The 23,064-nt window shown below is 37.4% G+C and overlaps 1 protein-coding gene across 1 annotated transcript in view; it reads left to right on the top strand.

Moving 5' to 3' along the window:
- The window catches only part of LOC112058532 (protein Wnt-10a), a 49,385-nt gene that overhangs the window by 1,495 nt on the left and 24,826 nt on the right, over positions 1–23,064 (top strand). Inside the window, exon 2 of the mRNA XM_024099419.2 lies at positions 10,198–10,445. Within this exon, the coding sequence (XP_023955187.2) occupies positions 10,198–10,445 (248 nt within the window). The remainder of the gene's footprint in view (positions 1–10,197; positions 10,446–23,064) is intronic.

Here is a 23,064-nt window from a genome sequence, read left to right as displayed (position 1 = left end):
TATTAGAAATTGCGCCTCTAAACCTGTTTTAGAAAGAAAACAACTCATTTCGATGCGCGAGAAGTCGTCTTATATAAGTAATGCTAGAATAATTCGACGGCCTCCGTGGCTCAGTGGATTTACAAGACGAAAGTCCTGGTTCGATCCCCGGCTGGACCTATTGAGGTTTTTTTAATTAGTCCAGGTCTGGTGGGAAGCTTCGGCCGTGGCTAGTTACCACCCTACCGACAAAGTCGTACCACCAAGCGATTTAGCGTTCCGGTACGATGTCGTGTAGAAACAGAAATTCATCCTCCTAACAAGTTGGCCCACTTCCATCTTTGATTGCATCATCACTTGCCATCAGGTGTGATTGTAGTCAAGGGCTTGTAAATAATAAAAAAAAGACTCTTTTTCATTTATACCTTCCTAACTAGCCCACACCCGGTTTCACCCGCGTAGTTCCCGTTACTGTGAGAATAAAGTGCCTTTCTAGTGGAACCAAATAGCATAAACATGTAATAATAAAGCTTCTATTGGTTTAAAACCACGAGCATCTGCTAGTTCCTAAACGAATCTGTGTAACGAGTACTAAGCTACCGCACCTATGTACCTACAATTTAATTTCACACAAGACTCAGTCTTATGCCACGGTAATTAGGTCCTAATTACCATACTTGAACTAATCGCGAATAGTAATCGCAGACAACCAGGGGCGTCACAATGAATACTAAACGTAAACATCACGACACTAATCATGCATCGTAAGGTCCAATGAATAATGTGAGCTCGCTTAAGTTCATATTAGGCGTAGTTACACATAAGTAGGTATAAGCCGTGATAGCCCAGTGGATATGACCTCTGCCTCCGATTCCGGAGGGTGTGGGTTCGAATCCGGTCCGGGGCATGTACCTCCAACTTTTCAGTTGTGTGCATTTTAAGAAATTAAATATCACGTGTCTCAATCGGTGAAGGAAAAACATCGTGAGGAAACCTGCATACCAGAGAATTATCTTAATTATCTGCGTGTTTCAAATAATATACTCAAAAAATAGTATAATTCAAAACATGAATGATTTATATGTTAAAAAAAACCGTAACCCCTTTTTTAAAAAAAATCTTGAATTAGTCTTTTTCGAGGTGCGCACAATTTTTACAAGTAGCTTGAAAAATGCGGGACTTTCCATACAAACTTTCAATCCTTATTCAATTCGCGAAAGTATCCAATCGTCCCAAGTCTCATTTGGATTCATTTTGTACTTTCAACGTGATGCCCAGTCAACAAAATACGAATAGACAGAAAAAAAAAATTAATTTCAGTAACGATTACAATATAACAAAAAAAATGTGCAGCATTGGACCTTGGAGATGATCTTGTTGCCCAGTTAAAACGTTAGTCAGGACAAAACAAACGAAAATCAAATCAATAAATATTTTTGATTTTCATTTTGTTGTTGGCATCGCGTCTATACGCCGCACCTTACGCTAAAGCATGGTAATGAATGCAAATTTAAAAGGTGACAATCATTTGTCGGGCCACCCAGCGGCACAAGATTTACCGGGTATGTAAATGCGGCTCGATATGCCACTGCACGTGGTCGCATAATCACCGGCCTGTTTGCCGGGTGATTGATATACTGCTAACGGAGTTACCTTCTAATTGGGTGGACTTACAACTGAATAGGATTTTAAGACAATTATAGGAAATACTTTATTATATTCTAATTCCAATAGAGCCATTATAGCCCAGTGGATATATCTGCCTGCGGTTCCGAAGGGTATTGGTTCAAAGTCAAAGTCAAAAAGTCAAAGTCAAAGTTAAAATTCATTTATTTAAAATAGACTTACTTTCGAAACGTCAGGTAATAATATTAAACTTAAGATAATGGTGATAATAATTATTCGAAACTTAAAATTAAAGTTACGAGGGTTCCAAACGCGCCTTGGTCCGAGAAGAGCCCACAACAAACTCAGCCAGAGTTTGTGTCCGCAGTTTTCTTTAATGAAAACTGCGGACACACAAACATACACCACACTTGAGTATCGAATACAGAACCTGCATTTAATACGTCGGTTGAAAAACATTAGCCATTTTTAGTACTTAAACAACATCGGAACCCACGACGTACCCTGTTTAATAATAACACGAACGATAAAACAAAAATAATCTATATTAAACTAGTGTACTAATGGACAGAATACGTTTATCTCTACGGTAATTTAGATACGCTTAATTGTGCTCAATTTATTTACTCCCATTCGAATAGAGAGGATAACATACAGCTCTGAAGCTTACCAACTCAAAGTAATGCCAATTTCCAATGACTTTGTTTCGTTACTTTTCACTACTGATGAACCTAGCACGGCCAGCTATTCACTATTTTGATCTTTATTATCAACCTATTAAAATAAACATTGACAAAATGTCATCTACATACAGTATGATATCCGCTAGTAATACAAGCACCGGATGACATTTGTTACATAGAATCTCAATTTCGTATAATGTCAAGTAGCTTATGTCAAAGATAATGAATTAGCCTGCTGGAAAAAGTGCCAACTATTGTCAATTAATCCGAATTTGAAGAAAGAAAATGGAAAATTCGAAGAGGGACTTTAGGTAAATTGGGTCTCTTTGATTTTTCGGCTATTATTTGCCAATAGAAATTATCGAGGGCTAGCTATATTAAAATTAAAAAAAAATAAAAAACAAACCTTAAAACAAGTCATTATTTTTTTATAAAATTTAATTAACAGTTTACATTTTTATGTTTCCATATAGAATAAATAAATAAGTATATACATATATATTAATAAACTTAAATACATAAAATAGTCAACTGATGTAGCAAGAAATTGTAGGTTGGTATATTATATTCAATCCATACCCTAAATAGAACTGGACCAGTTTTCAATTTGTGTCTCTAATAGTTAGCTATATGAATTTTATAGTTAACTTGAGAAAAGTCAAGAATAGTTTAGATAATCTAAATATAGCTAACGCCAATAGTCGTTTATAAAGTCACTAGAAATAACTTCGGAGCTGATAGCATTTTTTAAATGCTTTATCCCTCTTAATGTCCAAGAGATCGATGTGGTTGGATGGCTAATCGATTGAACTAATTGCGTATATTGGTAACACTTTAAGGGACTCTACAAATTATGTACTTAGGTTATCTACATCAATATATTTAAACGCATTATCAGTTTGTTTGTTTATTGGAGGGATACAATTGCGATCTTTTTTTTTATTTTTTTTTATTTAGGTAAGTATGTATTGGCTGATAAGTTTATTTAGTGGAAAATATTTAACATAATATGTTGTATACGAGTATATCATCACATATATAAAATTCTCGTGTCACCTGGGCTCTGACTCCACAGTTGCCTACCTCACTTGCCTATGGGAACTCAAAGCTGACGAACTTACAGGTTAAACAAAATGGCTAAATTCAACTTCAGGCTTTTCAAGTTTCCCCATAGCATATTTAAAAAAAAAAATTTTTTTTGCACAATATTTTGTGTACCGTAACTACATTTTTCATATTTTCAGCGTCTTTAACCATGTGCATGTACATCTACACATGAATTCTCTTTCTACGAACGCCAACGCTTCGAATACTAAAAAAATCGTATGGGACATATTCGATCGATAAGTTGATCCCCATGCATTTATCAGTTTTCGAAGCGTTAGCAATTGTAGAAAGAGAATTGATGTGTACAGGTTCCTCAGTTATTTTTGTCAAATATTATTAATATTTATAAAAGACGAGCGAATCCGTGTTCTATCGCTAGTAAAGTATAAACTGAACAAATAAGTACTAAGCACGGGTACACATTGTTGGAGCATGGAATTTCAATCAGACCGTTCAATGCATATAATAATAACGGCGTATTTGCATACTAGTTCACGCCAGTCTAGCTTCAGGGCACAAGGAAATAAAGCCGGTTTTCGTTTACACAGTTTTTATTGGAGTCTTTATGCACGCGCGGGTTAGAGAAGAGAAAAGTATTTGCAGAATTGTCGGCACGCAGAGAGAAGCAACGCAAGTAGCTGTAATTTGTATTGAAATAACCTTTTTGAATGAGTATCGTAGCATTTCATCAGCCGGCCCCGACATTGGATTTATTATTTTTTACTCCCTCGGGTCTTAAAGCACGAAATTATTGTTTTTATCTCGTCGGATGGAATTTTCGAAGCAATTATATTAAGCTCAGGCAGGAGTTTTAATTGGATCACCGAGTTTAACGACTGCTGTTAGCTGCCGGTTAATTCCCCCCGCACGGCGATTTGCGGTGAAAAACTAATTTTATCTTTACAACATACACAAATCACTGTGACGAAGAAAACTTGGCCACTTTATTTTATAGTGAGTAATTCCATCTTAAACTGCAATCATAATTTCGGTGTCGGCAGGGAGATCTCTACATTTATTACGCCACTTGACAGCTTGTGACGTGAAAATTAATCCTTGCAAGTCCAATATGCGTTTTTTGCTAAAGATTGTTTGACGCTTTAGGACCTAGATAGTTATACTTTGCAGTCCTGGTAGAGACTTTCAACTAATAGACAATCCTACCAAAAACAACGCTAATTATCAAAACCAAGTGACTGGCGAGTTGGCTTCTGGGTCACCACATATTATGCGAAATCTAATAATTATGATGGTTAATAAAGTGTCTAGACACTTGAAACCAAGCTACAATTACATCCAAATTCATTGGTGTAGCCGTGAAACAGAGAGAGAGAATTCGCATTTATAATATCAAGTGTGGACCAATGTATGTATAGGTACAGACCTTCAGCTATTTGTATCAATGAGCGATTGTCGGCAACAACAAGCAATCCGTAGTTGGATTAAAATTAAACACCAAGGTGTTGAATGTTAATCATGTATTACAAAGTAATGCAAAAATGATACAACGATTTAAAAGGCGGGTGCGTATCATTAAGATCATTAAGCGTGTCGTCCGTCTCAACCCTTTAACGACGCGGCGTGCCTGAGCGTGGGAAGGCAACGAGATAACTTACACAGTTATGTAAAGACGGAAAACGGTGTTTGTCTTTTGTTACGGACGCGTTTAGCGATCCGTGATGATGTGTATCATTATCTACATAGGCCTTTTTTGAGGGTCCATTACAGGGTTAGGTCTCTTTACAAGACTTGGAGCTAGACTCATCAAGCAGCTTAAATTTAGTGATCCGCGACGACGTGTATCATCAGTTTCTTTAATCGTCACACTATAGAGCCTTCCTTTTCTTCACTATAAGAGACGGAATATTGAGCTTCGACTGTGGATGCTAATGTTTGATTTTATAACGATCACAATGTTGATGGTTACTGTCTTAACCTCTTCCAGATGAGCACGAGTCTCCTCTCAGAATGAGAGGGGTTAGGTTCACCACGCTGTCCAAATGCGGATTGGCAGACTTCACACACGTAGAGAGTTAAAAAACTCTCAGGTATGCAGGTTTCCTCACGATGTTTTTCCATCACCGTTTGACACATGTGATATTTAATTTCTTAAATAGTATCGTCTATACTACGAGTACATAATATTATAAAGAGGAAAGACTGTTTGTTTGCTCTGAAACTAATGAATCGATTTGACAAATTTCTTTCACTATTTAGAAGCTACACTATCCCCGAGTGATATAGGCTATATTTCATCCCCTTATTCCTACGCGAACGGAAACTACGCGAGTTAAACCGTGAGGTTCTGCTAATCTATTACAAAACAGTCTAATAAGGTTATTGAAAAATAAATGAAACATTTAAAATCCGTTAAAAACTACAACTGAATATATTAGGTATGACAATTAATCTTCTATATATATAAAAATGAATTGCTGTTCGTTAGTCTCGCTAAAACTCGAGAACGGCTGAACGGATTTATCTCATCTTGGTCTTGAAATGTTCGTGGAGGTATAGGGAAGGTTTAAAAGGTGAGAAAAATTAAAATAATAGCTGGGAAAACCATAAAATCAACCCTTTTCTATTTCCCATATAAACGTTTGAGTTTTAAGTAGGGGTAGGAGTAGGGTAGGGGTAGAATAGAGGTAGGGTAGGGGTAGAGTAATATAGAGTAGGGATAGGGAAGAAGTGCACATAAGTCAAAGCGAAGCTTGACCGGGTCCGCTAGTATAGAATAGAAAATTCGACGGAACCCAGTACGTCGCTTTCCACATATCGTGTCACGTCACTTTCCAAAGTGCAATTAACTGATAACAGATGGAGCATGTTCCTGGAAGTTAAATAGATGTGTACACACCTTAAACTATATACAAACCTCGATACTTACACGCATTAAGCCCTTTTTAGTGGAATCTGAAGCGGACAGACTAAAATTAAACATATTGTTGTCTGTTACGTAGTTTCCGGAGTTTGAAGATTTGTTTAAGTTCCCAACTAACACGAATTGTTAAAACGTTATTAGAGCTCGTTGCACTGTCTGTATATACATGGTCTGTAGCCATGTGGAAACATCGATTCTCTTTCTACATATGCTAACGCTTCGAAAACTAAAAAAATGTATAAGGATGCATAGGCGTATATAGAGGAGTCTGGAATGGACCTGTACCCACCCCAGGATTCTGGGCTACCGATATGGAATTCTATTATGATACTAATAATAGACTTGATGTCTGGGGCCAAGCCTACCCTAGGAAATAATCTTAGATACGCCAATTTTGACAAATCCGATCGATGGCTTGGCCACGTGACCTGTCGATAGCAAATGTCATTCCCATAGATTATTTAATTTTCGAAGCGTTCACGATCGTAGATATTTAATCGACGTACCACGTGGTTACAGGTCCAGTATTAATTAGTATAGCCTGGCAAGTTGATGACACTGCCATGATATGCGGGCGACGGGGGAAAGACTGCGCGGGTGTGAAATCATGCGGGCGGGGAAGTGAGGTGCATTAGTCGTGGGTTTTTCATTCGTCGCTACACGCCCCCCGGCCCGCGCGGACCATCGGGAGTGTTACGAACAAAGTACGGATGCGAGTAATAGCGGATGCCTGCAACTTCCAGTGAAAGTCCTATTAAAATCGTTTTCCCCATTATAAAAAGGAAAGTTAGACCAATGTCCATTAGATCGTCCGTAATGTACTGCGCAATTAATTTTGCTACCGCCTTCGCAAGTTTTTAAGTTATAACAGTAATTCGGGCCCGAATCTCTTCACTTATAATTGGCACGACATATATTGATAGGGAACATGTCAATTACAAGCGAGTGTAAAACTGCCAGGCAATATTACTGTCTTTTGATTTATAGTATAGGAGACCATAGACGAAATTGACACATAGTTTCATCATGCAGGACATAGTCCTTTTGTAGGGACTACCAAACATTATATAATCTTGAGCCGCCTGTATCCAGAGAATTCCTGCGACTCACTTGATGTCGTCAGTCCACCTGGTGGGGGTTGACCAACACTGCGCTTGCTAGTGCGGGGTCGCCATTCCAGCACTTTGGGACCCCAACGTCCATCGGCTCTTCGAACTATGCACCCGTCCATTGCCACTTCAGCTTCGCGACTCGTTGAGCTATGTCATAGTTTCACTCTATATTTTATCTGCTACACACCTAATTTTTATGAAAGATAAACTTGCTCCAGTGTGAGTCACGTGCTGACCTGACCAGTCATCAACGATAACACGATGTCAGGATACTAGGTACTTAGTACGTGACAGAGACGTGTCGCGATGTCAAATGTGAGTAGGTATTTTTTTGGAAGGATGTGGTTTTTAAGGTTCCGTAACCGTTAACCCTTAAAGTTTAGCCATATTCATCTTTCCCTCTGCAATTAAAGAATAAAGACTAGTAAACTGCGATTTGTATGAGTATGTAAATTAATATGGCTGACAAAATCGTAAAAAAAATCTTGAAAATTGTTTTTTAGTGTGCCTCCCCTGCATGAAATGTGGAGATGTGTCTTACTCGTTTAAGCCTCAAAGTTAATTAAAAAATATGGTGGGTCTGTCAAACATTTTTTTATATTTTCTTTTTTTACAAAGACATATAGAACATTATTTAGGTACTTTTAGGATTAATGTCGTTTATACATAGATCAGTCGGATTTACTAATTTTGACGTAATATGTTAGCTACCTAATATAATTATCATCAAATAAATGAGAACTGCATGTTTCGTTTTTCGTAAAGTTCAAAGTAAAATCAAAATGTCAACTGACCAATGTCATCTATAATAGTTGGTAAATTTCGTATATGTCCACTGACATAAATCAAAAAAAGTGAATTGGCCAACAGGTCTAAGTAGTTACCTATTAAAAGTTGAATAAAAATAACTGATATAATATTTAAAGAATCAAAAACGATATCCAGTTAAAACAACGTAAATATGTAAGTATACAAATTCGCTTAAATAAGCGAATAATCAACAAGATTCCCCCTAAATAACAAGCAACAGAAAGAGATACCAAATTATTAATTAAAATCCCCCGAACAATTCCAACATGGAATACTTCGGAATTCTTTCAAAATATTTGTACGAACTTGGAAGCGAATACAAATTGTTTCATTAATAAAATATTTTAGACGCGTGTGATAACATCAGTATTGAAATTAATTAGTGTTTAAGAGATTGTCGTTCTACTTTATTTTTAACCGACTTCAAAAAAGGAGACGGTTTTCAATTCGACGCGTATGTTTTTTTTAAAGTTCGTTTTTAAACTTCGTCATTTACCTATTAAACAATTTTGAATATTCTTTTTTGTTTGAAAGGGTAGGTATGTATACCTACATCCAGATTATTTCATAAAAATCGGTTTATTAATGTTGTGTTAAAATCAAAATAACTTAAATACGTCTTTGAAGTCGATTCCATTATTATGCTAAAAAGACTATTCTCTCTGATAAGCAAAACGTCACCCATCACGAAATATCAAAAACCGCTTGACGATGACGTACACGTAGATGGAGGTACACTTAAAAGATATCCACTGATAACGGATTCTGCGACACGGCCGAATTAAAGAGGTCTAAGGGCGGACAAAGTCGTAAGCGTCTGCTAGTTTATATAACATACCTACGGCAATATTGGTCAGTTACCTAATGAGATATAGCAAATATTCTTGTAACAAACAATAAAAATTGCCGATTTCATTAAACTTTCTCAAAAGTATTTGCAAGCAAAGCAAATGCATCTCAACTCCTTATCCAGTATTGACTTTGTATGCTTACAGTTTACAGGATTTTGATGTTTTATGCTTTTGGCAGATTTTAAAATACTTAACTATACATAGTCTATTATACATAGTAGGTAAAGAAAATCTAAAAATATAATAAGTCCTTCTATGTTTTTAACTCTTAGCATTTCTTGGCACCATCTCTTCGACTATTAATTATAACCAAATTTTTATAAGCCAATTAACGTTCAATTTCGGTGGACACGGATTTAGTGACTTAATGATTTATAATTAAATGCCGGATAATCTTTTTATCTATAGGTAGATGACATTTTTTTAAGGAGTTTCATAATTTCAGTGCACATATTCAATAAATTTGTAGTAGCCCAACCAACCCGTATTGGAACATTGTGGTGGGTTGTAAGTTTAACTTCATATCCTCTCCTATAATGAGGGATACCTGGTAGATGGCCTTTGGCTGAAAATTATGAGGTACTAAATAGTGGTATAATAAAATAGCCTCGCCTAGAGTCGGACTCATCATCGAGGGCTTAACTATTTTGTACCTTTTTGAAATCCGGCCGCTCAGAGATTGCGTTTCTAATAGGTCCTGCGAATGGGACATTTTATTGTCAACCCATATGTACTGCTGCTGAGATCGAGTCTCCTCTCAGAATGAGAGGGGTTAGGCCAATAGTCCACGCTGGCCTAATGCGGATTATCAGACTTCACAAACGCAGAGAACTGAGAAAATTCTCCTGTATGCAGGTGTCCTCACGATGTTTTTCCTTTACCGTTTGAGACTCGGATTATTTAATTTCTTAACGTAACGTATAAACTCAAAAACGCTGGACCGATTACAAAAAAAAACTTTTACCAATGAAAAGCTACATTATCAGGGAGTAACATATGTTACAGTTTATCTCCATATTCCCATAGGAATGGAAATTACACGGGTTAAACCACGGAGTTCTGCTGTGGTTAAAAGATTATGGACAATATTCTTCGTGGATGGAAAAGATGGATGCCTCCAGATGATGATGATGGTATTTTGTCCACAGCTCAAGAGACAACATGCTGCCACACCACCTTAAGCTCAGTTCTACTCTAACTTGTCGACTCATCGGTGGTCTGACCCGAGAACAGAGATCTGTCTGCCACGACGCGGCCGATACAGCAGCCATCGCCTTCGAGGGTCTGCAGATGGCGGTCAAGGAGTGCCAGCATCAGTTCCGCTGGCACAGGTGGAACTGCTCCAGTCTGCTGGTCAAGAGTTCCAATCCCCATGCCAGTGCTATTATGAAGAGAGGTTAGTTATTTTTCGGATAAAAATTTCAACCGGTTTTTTTTTATATTCTTTACAAGTTAGCCCTTGATTACAATCTCACCTGATGGTAAGTGATGATGCAACCTAAGATGGAAGCGGGCTAACTTGGTAGGAGGAGGACGAAAATATTTCGGTTTCTCTTGGCAGTACGACTTTGCCGGTAGGGTGGTAACTGGTAACTAGCCACGTCTAAATTCTCCCACCAACCAGACCTGGACCAATTAAGAAAACTCAATTGACCCAGCCGGGAATCGAACCCAGGACCTCCGTCATGTAAATCCACCGCGAATACTACTGCGTCACGGAGGCTGTTAAAACTAACTTAATTTACGATCACTATCAGATGATAATGTGAGGTACGGGGCGCAGTGGTATATATTATAGTGCATATCTGAGAATTTTCTTAATTATCTACGTGTGTGAAGTCTGCCAATACGCATTAGGCCATCGTGGTGGATGGTGGCCTAAACCCTCTTATTCTGAGAGGAGACTCATGCTCAACATTGAGCCGAATATAGGTTGTCAATGATGATTATGTGTTGAAAAATAAAACATGCAATACATTTACGAAATACTAAAATCATGAATAGCAACAGTATCTATATAAGTAATCAATTTCAATTTTAATAGTGATGTAGGATCAGATCCCCAGACTAATACACTCAGGCAAAAACACCTTACCCGAACGGCCCTCTAAGGTCCGAGTCACAGAGGTGACGTCCTTAAAGAGTCGATCCGCCCATCTACTCTGCTTCTGCCTTCGGGCCCCATCAGGCGATGCTTCTGCGCTCGCCCAAACCCCCCGGTGACGCCGCTGAGGTCCCATAAGGAGCCTACGGCTCTTACACAATCAGAAAAAAAGGTACAAATAATAATTAACAAAAGATGACTAAGTCCAAATAAAATCATGTCCAACGCGACAAACTTTGTAAGTCATATAAACAAATGTTATTGAAGGTCGAGCTGCCACCGGAGGCGATTGTTTAATTATCCGCAGTAATAAAACCTTCAAAACGACAATAAAAATACTTATTTATTTACGAAACCTTTGTCGCAAATCGACCGCCGAAGACTTTGTAGGCTCCACCGGGAACACGTAGGTGGCAGCAATTAACAACAAACCAGTCCCGAGGCGTAATTTCATATGAAAATTTTATTGAAATAAAACGCAACTAAACATTCAAACCAATCGCGATCGGCCATTACGATCCGAATTTATTACGACGAAAAATTATACACGCATATTAAGAGCCCACCGGTGGGATCGCATTATATTGGTATTTACGTGGTGAGTCTTTATGTCTGTATCGCCGGGTGTGAAAAGGCTTTGTCGATCTTGTTTTTTTTCGTCCACAATCATCGCACACGTTGACGTGGAAATTTACGAGCGTGGAAGATGGCGGACAACAAATAATAAGACAGTCCTTGGTGGCATCGGGCCGCTCCCGCGCCGGCGATTTCACGCTACGTGTGGGTCCGAGACACTCCGAGCTGTGCCCTGAACCAATTACAGTTTTAACTGAAGCTATCTCAACCCATTGCTATTTTATTATAATTTATTTATTTATTTATTTGTAATGCCAACAATGACAGCAGAAAACATTATATATAAATCAGTTACAAAATTCCTGGACTACTGCAGCCATCTTTTACAGGCATTCACAGCACTGCAGAGTCCGGTTAAAAACTTAAAGTAAAAAATTAACCTACACTTAAATCTAAGAAAATTTACCAAAAATTTACAATAATAATAAAATAATTAAAATGTCAAAATCAAGTAGGTATGTCATTAATTAATAAATTTTATTATATTAAGCAGACGCTCGCGACTTTATACATTTTCTTTTTTTTGGTCACAAATCTTATCACAGAGGAAAGAAAAGCGAAAGCCTTTAGTTTCATAAAATTAACCAATAAACAAAGCCCCCATTAAAAGTCTGTTGAGTAAGTTAGTAATGCTTAATATGAACTCTTAACTTAGTAGTTCAAGGTTTCTCAAAGTGGGGTACGCGAACCTCTAGGGGCTCGCCATTCGACGGCAGGGGGTTCGCGACAAGATTTACGTAATGGTGGCTTGATAACTGATACCGAGTCAGAATTAAGGTTGAAATTATCCAAAATTACTCATAACATTGAATCCTTTTGCGTCAACAAACAAGCACACCCATCACATTAATATTACAAAGACATTTCTTTTAGTACTTTATTGCTACCTTTTATTAAACTTTATAAAAACCTTATTTTCTTCAACAGTCAAATTTTCTCAAAGGGTTTCCCATTACTTAGTAAGGAGTTCACCTGTCACTTGGAAATTTTAACAGCAGTTCGTGGAGCCGTAAGTTTGAGAAAACCTGGTCTAGCTTACTAAGTAGGTATTCATATGCTTAATTTTCATACAAAATTTTATCGAATAAATTATCATTTATATATAACTTGATTTTACACTTACTTTTGTCAAAAGGCTCCTCAAATAAGATGGGAATAATAAATATGAAATACACAGAAGTTTTGGATTTACTTTTTATACCGTGTTTAAATTAGAATGATAGAATCTTTACAAATAGTCAACTGACGTGTCAAAAGTGCTTGTAAACTGAGCCTACTTGAAATAAATGATTTTTGATTTTGAAAAAAAAAAAAAAATATTACAGAACTAAAGGACTAAAAATTAATATATTTTTTTTGTTAACCAAACCTCAAAATATTTTTACGTACGATATTTTTAGTTGTTGACAATAAATAAATATTTCCATCGGAATCGAAGATTGATATGTTTGGTCGTTTGTTCGTCATGTCAAAATCTCAATATGCACTGATGTGGACTCGAGTTTGACAAGGATTACGTTGACTCCTTTGTTCACCAGACACTATTAGTGCAGTAACACTCCGTAACGACACCTTCCGGCCCTTCCAATACACGATTCCGTTTAAATTGAAAAATTGTGAAAAAATAGCGTAACTAAACACTTAAACATCTTTCTTAACTCACCCATTGTTAGGGGCCCGAATTGAAACGTCGAGTGAACGAAACGGAAAAAAAAATCGAAGAACAAATCAAGAGATGCTTTTAAATAGGATAATGGCGATCGATGATCGACGAAGAAAGATAATAATGAATCCGGACCGTTGGATTTTTTTATCGTGTAGACATATTGATGAAAGAGCGCTGGGATGGATGGCATTCGGGATAGATCACAATTCGTTCCGCTTCCCCGCGATCTTCCACACGTTGTTAGCGCTACGTACGTGACGTTGGCACAATGCTGAGGACAATGTGGTGGATTTTACGAGCTCTATACAGCTAATGAGGCGATTGTCGGAAAAAGCGTTCGACTCAGGCGTTAATAGTCGTCGATCGGAGAGATTAGCAGACGTTTCGAGTTACGACTAAGTGTCGCCGCACACGGGCCACACGCGACAGCCACAAAGGAGACGGTCCATTTCAGGTCCACTCTTGTACCCCGTATCATTAAAATTTTAAAGATACAAGGATCTTATTAAAATTTATTAAAGTGAATAAATGTAACTAAATAAAAATAAATGAATAAAATTAAAACCCAATGAGTTTTTGAGTTATTCCAAGATGGCGCCCTTAAAACAACTATGATATAACAATGGGGATGATGACTAGGTTTGAATATATTGATTTTTATGATACATTCGGGTAAATAGGGTCAATGTTAACTAATTTATACATAAAAAGCAAAGATTGTCTGGATATTTGCAAAATAAATGAGATTATAAAATTTCAAAAACTATTAAAAATATTTTATCGTAATTAGATGAAAATTCACACAGTTTTAGCTTCCTTACGTTAAATGTGACATTTTTTAATATATGAACTATAAGCATAAACGCACAAATAACAAAGATATTAGTAATTTTGTTTGAACGCGCATACAAATCTAACGATCATTACATTGCCTATGACGTCATTATTTCGAGTCATTTTGTATGGGGCGTTTTTCAGGGATCCGCGGCATCGCCGCAAATCTGACTCTTTAAATCCCTGTAGCTCCGAAAGTAATGATCGCAGATACCCTGTTCCTTTTACAAAATTGCTTTACTATTAGTATACTATTTATTTATATACAATTTAAAAAACTGTCATCATCCCTATTGACAGCAAACGTCAAATCGATTTCTGCATTGAAAACGTCAGTAATCCGCCATTATTATCCTTATTAGTGTTGCATTTCTTGGGAGATAATGAATATTATTTCGAAAGAATTAAAGTAAATTCGTAGACTTGTATAATCAAAAATAGTTAAAAAAAATATTTTCTTTTATTTACGCTATGACTAATATAATGACTGAACCTGGGCTCCATACAATTTTGGACCATCTCCTTTACGTATTTTGCCACTTCCATGCCTATATATTATTAACATATGTCTCTTTGTTAAAAAACATAGTGACCTCTTATCTTAAGCAGGTGACGTAAATGACCAATGAGAAATAAGGATAGATTGTTATTGAACTATAAGCCCAATACGTCATTTTTCCACAAAAACAGTTACGTCAACAACCTCTAAATCAATTTTTAAAAAACTCTATTATCGTGGTTGTTAGATTAATGCTTATATTCAGTAAACGAATTTTTATACTAATGTAATATAAATTGTTCTTAGACTAATTCATTTAATTTGCATGCCAGAGTTGAATGTATTGCATATTTCGATGTATTCAGCAAATAAAGAATTTGTAATTATAATTTGTAAAAACGCCTCTACAAGAAGGGCCACAAAACTTACTGTAGCGCGCGACAGCCACTTGTGGCCGGTGTTCGACACTTGCGGTCGGTGGCTGCTACTTTTTTAACCCATACATGTAGTATCATAATCGCGCGATTTACGTGTTACTGCGTTTTCTGTCGGCATTTACGGCGAGTATATAAAAACTACAGGAAATATGTCGGTAGCGGCGTTTTGTGGTTGCGGCCAATGGCTCGTGTGCGGGAACCCTAAGTCAAATGTCGCGGCGAGGGTGGCGAACGCGGGCCTCGATACAAATCTGACGAGCGCGCGTGACACGAATACAAGCGGCGGGTGTGTCATAAAAAGTGACATTTATTGGCATTTTATATCAACCACGTGTCAACAGGTGACGAAGTGGCGGCGACAAAGTATGATTATGAGGCTGCAAAAACGAGATGCGTCGTAACGAGACGTCTTATCTGGCGGCTGTTCGTGGGAACACTGTCAGGAAACGCAGTGACGACTTTATCATCTGAACGAGTTCTTTTTTACTCAACCACATAAGAAAAAGTTATTAATAGAACAAAAAATACACCTTCATAGATTTATTATATTTAGAGCCTCAATAGCTCAACGGCAAGAGCGGTCGGACTCACACCGAGGGGTGGTGGTTCTATCCCCGCGCCGTTGGTCTATTGTCGTACCCACTCCTAATACAGTATTTCCCAACTAGTTGGGGGGAATGGGAATATTGGTCGTATTTAAAAGGTATGGCAAATATTCCTTTCATAAAAAAAGTTTAAAAATTATTGCCTAGCGGACGCCCGCGACTTCGTCCGCGTGAAATTCAGTTTTTCAGAAATTTCACAGGAATGGATTTTCCGGGATGAAAAGTAGCCTATGTGTTAATCCAGAGTGAAATATATTTCCATTCCAAATTTCAGCCAAATCACTTCAGTAGCCGCAGCGTAAAAGAGGAACAAACATACACACACACTTACACACAAACTTTAGCCTTTATTAATGTGATACCCGTGCGAAGTCGGAGCTGGTCGCTAGTTATACTTATACAAACCTTCCCCTTTAATCTCTCTACCTATTAAAAAAAAACTGCATCAAAATCCGTTGCGTAGTTTTAAAGATTTAAGCATACATAGGGATATCGAGGCAGAGAAAGCGACTTTGTTATAAACTATGTAGTGATGGAAGTTATTAGCGATGTCCTAAAATAACAGAAGAGTTAAAATAAGCATTGGACGTGTCTAAATGTGTAAAACCTTCTAATAGGCATGATAACATCTCTGTCACTACCTTACCTAATCGTGCTCCTTCAAACTCATCTCGACTGTGAGAAAAAACACAAAAGGGCCATAAAAATATGACTTTGTCCAAAGTACTTCAGACGCTGGTCTCCGACGTGACATGAAGTGTTCTTTTTTGTGTTAGCTTTTGTTCGCTAACGGATTATGTACTCTGCCTTTGAGAACTAATTAAGTGAGTGGCAGTGAGGTTGCAGAATTAGTAAGGGCCATTGATATGTGCACAGTGCAATAGTGATGAGGGTCTTCTGTGATTGGCGTGAAGTTCAATTATTTTAAGGAATTTGAAGCATATTGATCCAGATATAAGCTATTTCTTCGAATCATCAGGTTTTAAGTTCAAATACTGGAATTTTCTTTCTTCCAAAAAATTCCTGAGTTGCGTGCACTTCATATATTCATTTTCATTTACGACGGCCTCCGTGGCGCAGTGGTATGCGCGGTGGATTTACAAAACAGAGGTCCTGGGTTCGATCCCCGGCTGGGCAGATTGAGATTTTCTTAATTGGTCCAGGTCTGGACGATGGGAGGCTTCGGGCGTGGCTAGTTGCCACCCTACCGGCAAAGACGTACCGCCAAGCGATTTAGCGTTCCGCTATGATGTCGTGTAGAAACCGAAAGGAGTGTGGATTTTCATCCTCCTCGTAACAAGTTAGCCCGTTTCCATGTTAGACTGCATCATCACATACCATCAGGTGAGATTGTAGTCAAGGACTAACTTGTAAAGAATTAAAAAAAAAAATTAAAAAAAAAAGTACAGCATACCCTAACGAATGCTTTGTTAATGCTTATCCAATGCACATTTTCCCAATTTAGTTAAATTATTTTAGTAGTGCATACCCTGATTAACAACCTTATGCACGCCACTTGGGAAGGTGGTCTTCCTTTTCTCGGGTAGTAGGTAGATTAAGCTGTAGATTATTATTATCATTAACATCTGATAGTAATAGTTAAAGTCCAATACTATAATTCTAAGCCCACCAACTCGCATTGGAGGAACATGATGGAAGGTCTCTTGCCATGTTCACATCTATCTCTTTCTACAAACGCTAAAGCTTCGAAAACTAAAGTGTATAGGAATGATATTCGTTATCAAGAGGTCGCGTTATCATTTCCATCGGATATGTCATCGATAGCCATGTTACATATCGATAATGACATATAACATGTCTATTGGTTACATATATAACTGGTGCGCATTAAGTTGACACCTAGCTATCAAACACATCCAAACAAACACATATCATTCGCGCCAGGTGTCAAGTTAATCTGCACGAACTGTATCTGAAGACCCTGATTGTGTGCCAATTAATAAGGCTGATGATAAAGGAGTTGCTCAATAATCCAATATAATTTTAATCCTCAAAATCTGAATAACAATAGTCTGCCAATTTGTTGTGCGTTTGCCGTAACCTCCAACCGTGGTTAGGTATTGTTTCGGTGATTAGCGATTCGTCACACCGACAAAGGCCAAGCTTGAACCAATTAGGTTCAACCTGCTCGCCAACAATACCTTAATAATGTTCTTTTTTTTTTGGTAGTGCGTACGATAACTTTTTGACTTGCCATCAGTTTGTTCTGTTGTAGTAAAATTGAGCGTTCTTATGGCACGTACTCCTAACATGCAACTCGTGAAGACAAAATCGGCTAATAGCGCTCGACCGGAAATTTGTCTTCACCAGATATATTTTGGGGCGATTGCTAGGCGTACTGAAGAATTTTTTAACAATTAATAAAGGAAACAAATGGTGATAACATAAAAGTAATTATTGGATAGAAGCAGGCGTTACTTTGCGGAAGTTCATCATGATTATTTAATATTTTATTTATTTTGCTATCTATTATATACTAATTGCAATTGCACGTTGTAGAGTCGACATCTCCTGAGGATGCTCCGGTTTCGGGGTGAAACGTACGTAGAGAGTATTTTGTCGGACCTGGGTGACGTTATCGCATGGGTTCGTCGACTTTTCGCGGATGATAGCAAAATAAATAAATCATTATATAATAAAAGTAATTTTTAATATTGTACACAATAAAAGATTGCTGCGGTACAAAAAATCAAAAAACCATCTGAAGTTTATCGCATCTTAGGTTTTAACTGAAGCCACTGGGAGGTCTTAATAAACAGTTTATTAAAAGTTTACATGAATAAAATTGTTTTCAAATACACGCACTTTCCTCACCAAAATCCGTGGAATAAACGTGAGTTAATTCATTTTTGGCACCAGATTTATAGCCTATCAAGTTGGAAGCGAGAATCGTCGCGAAAAACTATTTAAAATAACAAAGTACGGAATCGTAAATAACATGGACGTGCGCGGGAGATGCGCGCGCGCCTCAAAAACTATGTTAAACATGGCGGAAAAAGTCGACCACCGCAAGGGATATCGGAAAAACCTATCAATATGCGCATCCCATTAAATAAATGTCCACGTTCGACCGTACATTTTTAAATAAAGAATCGAAGATGAAAACAAAACGTTCAATATGATAATTAAAATTTGTATTTACTTAGGAGCGTTGTGAATTTTTTTGCCGTCCGGCGCCGAGTTGCCTTACATGGCCTGAATGGTGATTTGCCAATTTAATCCGCGGTTCCAGGAATCGAATGGCCCTGCCATCGCGCCACCGCCGCGCCAGTCACCTGTCCTAGTAACGGACGGGGCCCGTTTTTGTGCCGATCCGATCCGCATCTCAACCGATACTACGCCTAAAACCACGGACACAGGCCAACACAGTGTATAACACCTAAACATTATGTTAATATTTTATTTATCAATTCGTTTAAAAATTATACAAGCACCGAATTTCACTTGCAGAACCCCTGTATCGTAAATCGGAATCGGTTTTTCGTTCACAACTTTTATCGAAAATAATTACATGTCATGCATTATTGATACGAACCCGGGGAAAAAAGAGGAGATGTACAAGTGTAAGGGAAGAATTTAAAATCTGTCACCCGTTCGAAATTCAGGGTATTCGCTTAAAAAAGTTACAAATGAACGAGCTGAATTCATTAAGGGAGATTTAAGTTGCGATGGAGGGAAATTTAACCGTATTGACTGCTGAGCTACAGATGTTTCTATACATTTATACATTGAGGCAGATTGTTTAATCTTGAATCTCTTTCGCTACACTGCGTTTGTGACTTTGTCACTTCAGTTTTTAAGTTTTACACCCATATTCGGCTCACTGCTGAGCTCGAGTCAGCTCTCATAATGACAGGGGTTAGTCCACCTACCACTGGCCCAATGCGGATTGGCATACTTCACATTCACAGAGAATTAAAAAAATTCTCGGGTATGCAGGTTTCCTCACGATTTCCTTCACCGTTTGTAACACGTGATATTTAATTTTTTAAAATGCACACAACTGAAAAGTTGGAGGTGTATACCCTGGATTGGATTCGAACCCACACCCTCCGGGATCGGAGGCAGAGGTCATATCCACTGGGCTATCATGCCTCTCATTGGACAGTTGTTTAATTTTTTTTTTTATTTGCATGTAAGTAGACTAGAAACTCACAAGGCTAGAAACACAAATATAGTGCACTCTCAAATAGGTATTAAGCACAGAACTAAAAGTCAATAGATATACTGTGTGATTACTCGGGAAATTATACAATAGGGATGATGACAGTTTTTTAAATTGTATATAAATTAAGAGTACTACTAATAGCAAAGCAATTTTGTAAAAGTAACAGCGTATCTGCTATCATTACTTTCGGAGCTACAGGGATTTAAAGGGTCAGATTTGCGGCGCTGCCGCGGATCCCTGAAAAACGCTCCATACAAAAAACGCTCCATACAAAATGGCAAAATGGTTAGGTTTGTATGGGCGTTCAAACAAAATTACTAATATCTTTGTTATTTGTGCGTTTATGTTTATAGTTCATTTATTGAAAAATGTCACATTTAATGTAAGGAAGCGAAAACTGTATGAATTTTCATCTAATTACGATAAAAAAAAATTAATAGATTTTGAAATTTTATAATCTTATTTATTTTGCAAATATCTAGACAATCTTTGCTTTTTATGTATAAATTAGTTAGCATTGACCTTATTTACCCGAATATATCATAAAAATCAATATATTCAAAACTAGTCAGCATCCCCATTCAGACTGAAACACTGCAATGCTTCATGGCAAAGCAAAATCAATTGCAGCATTTGATCAAACTACCATTTATTTATTGGCAAATATAAACTACCATTTATTTTTGCCATAAAATTCTAGCAAGTATAGAGTTCCTCTAAAGTTTGAAACTGCATCTGAATTATTGCGTATATCAATAACTCACTTTTAATTCACACTCGGATGTATCGCATTATCTTTACGGCTGCCTGTTTGCGAACAAATTTTTACACCTTCTACAGACGTGCCAACAAATCTATTCGTAATCTTAATCGAAAGGCTGAACGGATGTGGATGTATTCTTGTATTTACTCCTGGTATTTAGATAAGAAAAGAGTATATTATTTGTTGTAAAAAGGCGTAATAAATGTTATTTTATTTAATAACAGCCCTCAGCTGTGTCGAGCCAACTTGAAAATTCAAACTATCACGATACGTTTCGACTATACAAGCTAGGTAATAAATTAACATAGTGGAATGTAGGATTTGTACATTTATTATTATATAATTTTTCTTCTTAATAGAATGATGATGCACATGTTCTTTTTATATCAGTTCTTTACTACTAAATATAAGAAATAGGTATGTAATCGTGATCGTATACTATACAAAAGTGGTTTAAGACCGAAGCTGGAGTCCCACGTCGGAACGTCTGTGGATATCACTTAGGATAAATCACAAAACACAGTTGTGTGTAAAAGCTTAAGTCGACAGTCGGCATGTCTGTAGAACGTGTTAGGAACACACAACAAAATCGCATAAATAACCAATTAAATTATCACACAATAAAGAAACGCCTATTAATAGTGGCGGAGTTTAGCAATAAATTTATCAGATTTATATGTGATTGGCTGAGCAAACAAACATACTGACACTTATAAATTTTCCAATAACAGTGAACGGAAATCATTTAATAGACTGGGAGTTAATGGAGTAGCAGATTTTCTATTGGTCACCATATCAACCAACTTTGATATGATCAACCATGTTTATGATATGCAGATATATTCTGCATATCAAATGGCCTTGTAGCAGTTTGATACTATCGCGTTAACGTAAACGCGAATTTCTAAGGAATTGAAATAGCGCCATCTAGTGGCACTACTGCACAACTATTTCAATTCCATAACAATTCGCGTTTACGCTAACGCGATAGTAACAGTATGAAAATATTGAAAACTCACATTAGGTACACAGTTCTCACTCTTTTTTCACGTTATATTTGTGATTTGGCATTATGTTCTTTAGTAAGAGATATTACGCAAATTTTCTGTCACACTTTTTTTTGTTTTTGACGGCCTCCGTGGCGCAGTGGTATGCGCGGTGGATTTACATAACGGAGGTCCTGGGTTCGATCCCCGGCTGGACAGATTGAGATTTTCTTAATTTGTCCAAGTCTGGCTGGTGGGAGGCTTCGGCCGTGGCTAGTTACCACCCTACCGGCAAAGACATACCGCCAAGCGATTTAGCGTTCCGGTACGATGCCGTGTAGAAACCGAAAGGGGTGTGGATTTTCATCCTCCTCCTAACAAGTTAGCCCGCTTCCATCTTAGACTGCATCATCACTTACCATCAGGTGAGATTGTAGTCAACGGCTAACTTGTAAAGAATAAAAAAAAAACACTTACAAAGTGTAGTGTTCGTAAGTGTAGTGTGCTAGAGAATCTGCTGCTGATATTCGGTTAAGTAGATCCAAAGATTACAACCTCACCAATTTTACCTCTTTATAATATTTGTAAAGACTAAAAAATTCACTATAAACTTCAACAACTGGTTAATAAACCAACTTTAATATGATCAACCATAGGTATATATTATCCGAAAACCAAATATCAGTTCTGACGCTGTTTGTGCTTTGCCATTATGTTCTTTAGTAAGAGATATTGACCAGATTCTCGGGCACACTTGATAGTGTCTTGGTTTACAGCAGAGAGATCCTTGGTCTGTAGCCATGTGGCTCGTCGATTCTTTTTCTACAAACGCTGACGATTCGAAAATTAAAAATGTATGGAAATGACATTCATTATAGATAAGCTATATAAAGGTCTAGTATGATGTGGTAAATCAATAACTGTATCGTTTGTCCAGTAGTTAGCCTATCTGTTTCGGTAGAGAAATGGAGAAAGACAGACAAATAAAAGACAACATTATTTGCCCTGTTAGGCTGAAAGGCGGGTACACGAAAAACAAGGCGGTTTTAGGGTAAAAGTAAAGTTTTAGCCGGTAAAAGTCCGGCACTACCTAACTCAGCTAAGCGTCCATGAGGATTCCCCTTCTGTATACGAAGAAAACCATGAAGATTCCCTTTCTGTATACGAAAAAAAAACTTATTGGACTCGGTTATTATCATTGACATTAGATTGTGGCCATAAATGAGTTTAAAACCGCATAGAGACAGTCTAAGCTCTACGTCTCCACCCCTTTATGAAGAGTCGATTACGTCACAA

Source organism: Bicyclus anynana, chromosome 3, assembly GCF_947172395.1.
Source record: "Bicyclus anynana chromosome 3, ilBicAnyn1.1, whole genome shotgun sequence".
NCBI lineage: Eukaryota > Metazoa > Arthropoda > Insecta > Lepidoptera > Nymphalidae > Bicyclus > Bicyclus anynana.
The sequence above is the reverse complement of the archived record's forward strand: the minus strand, read 5'-3'. Positions and strand labels throughout refer to the sequence as shown.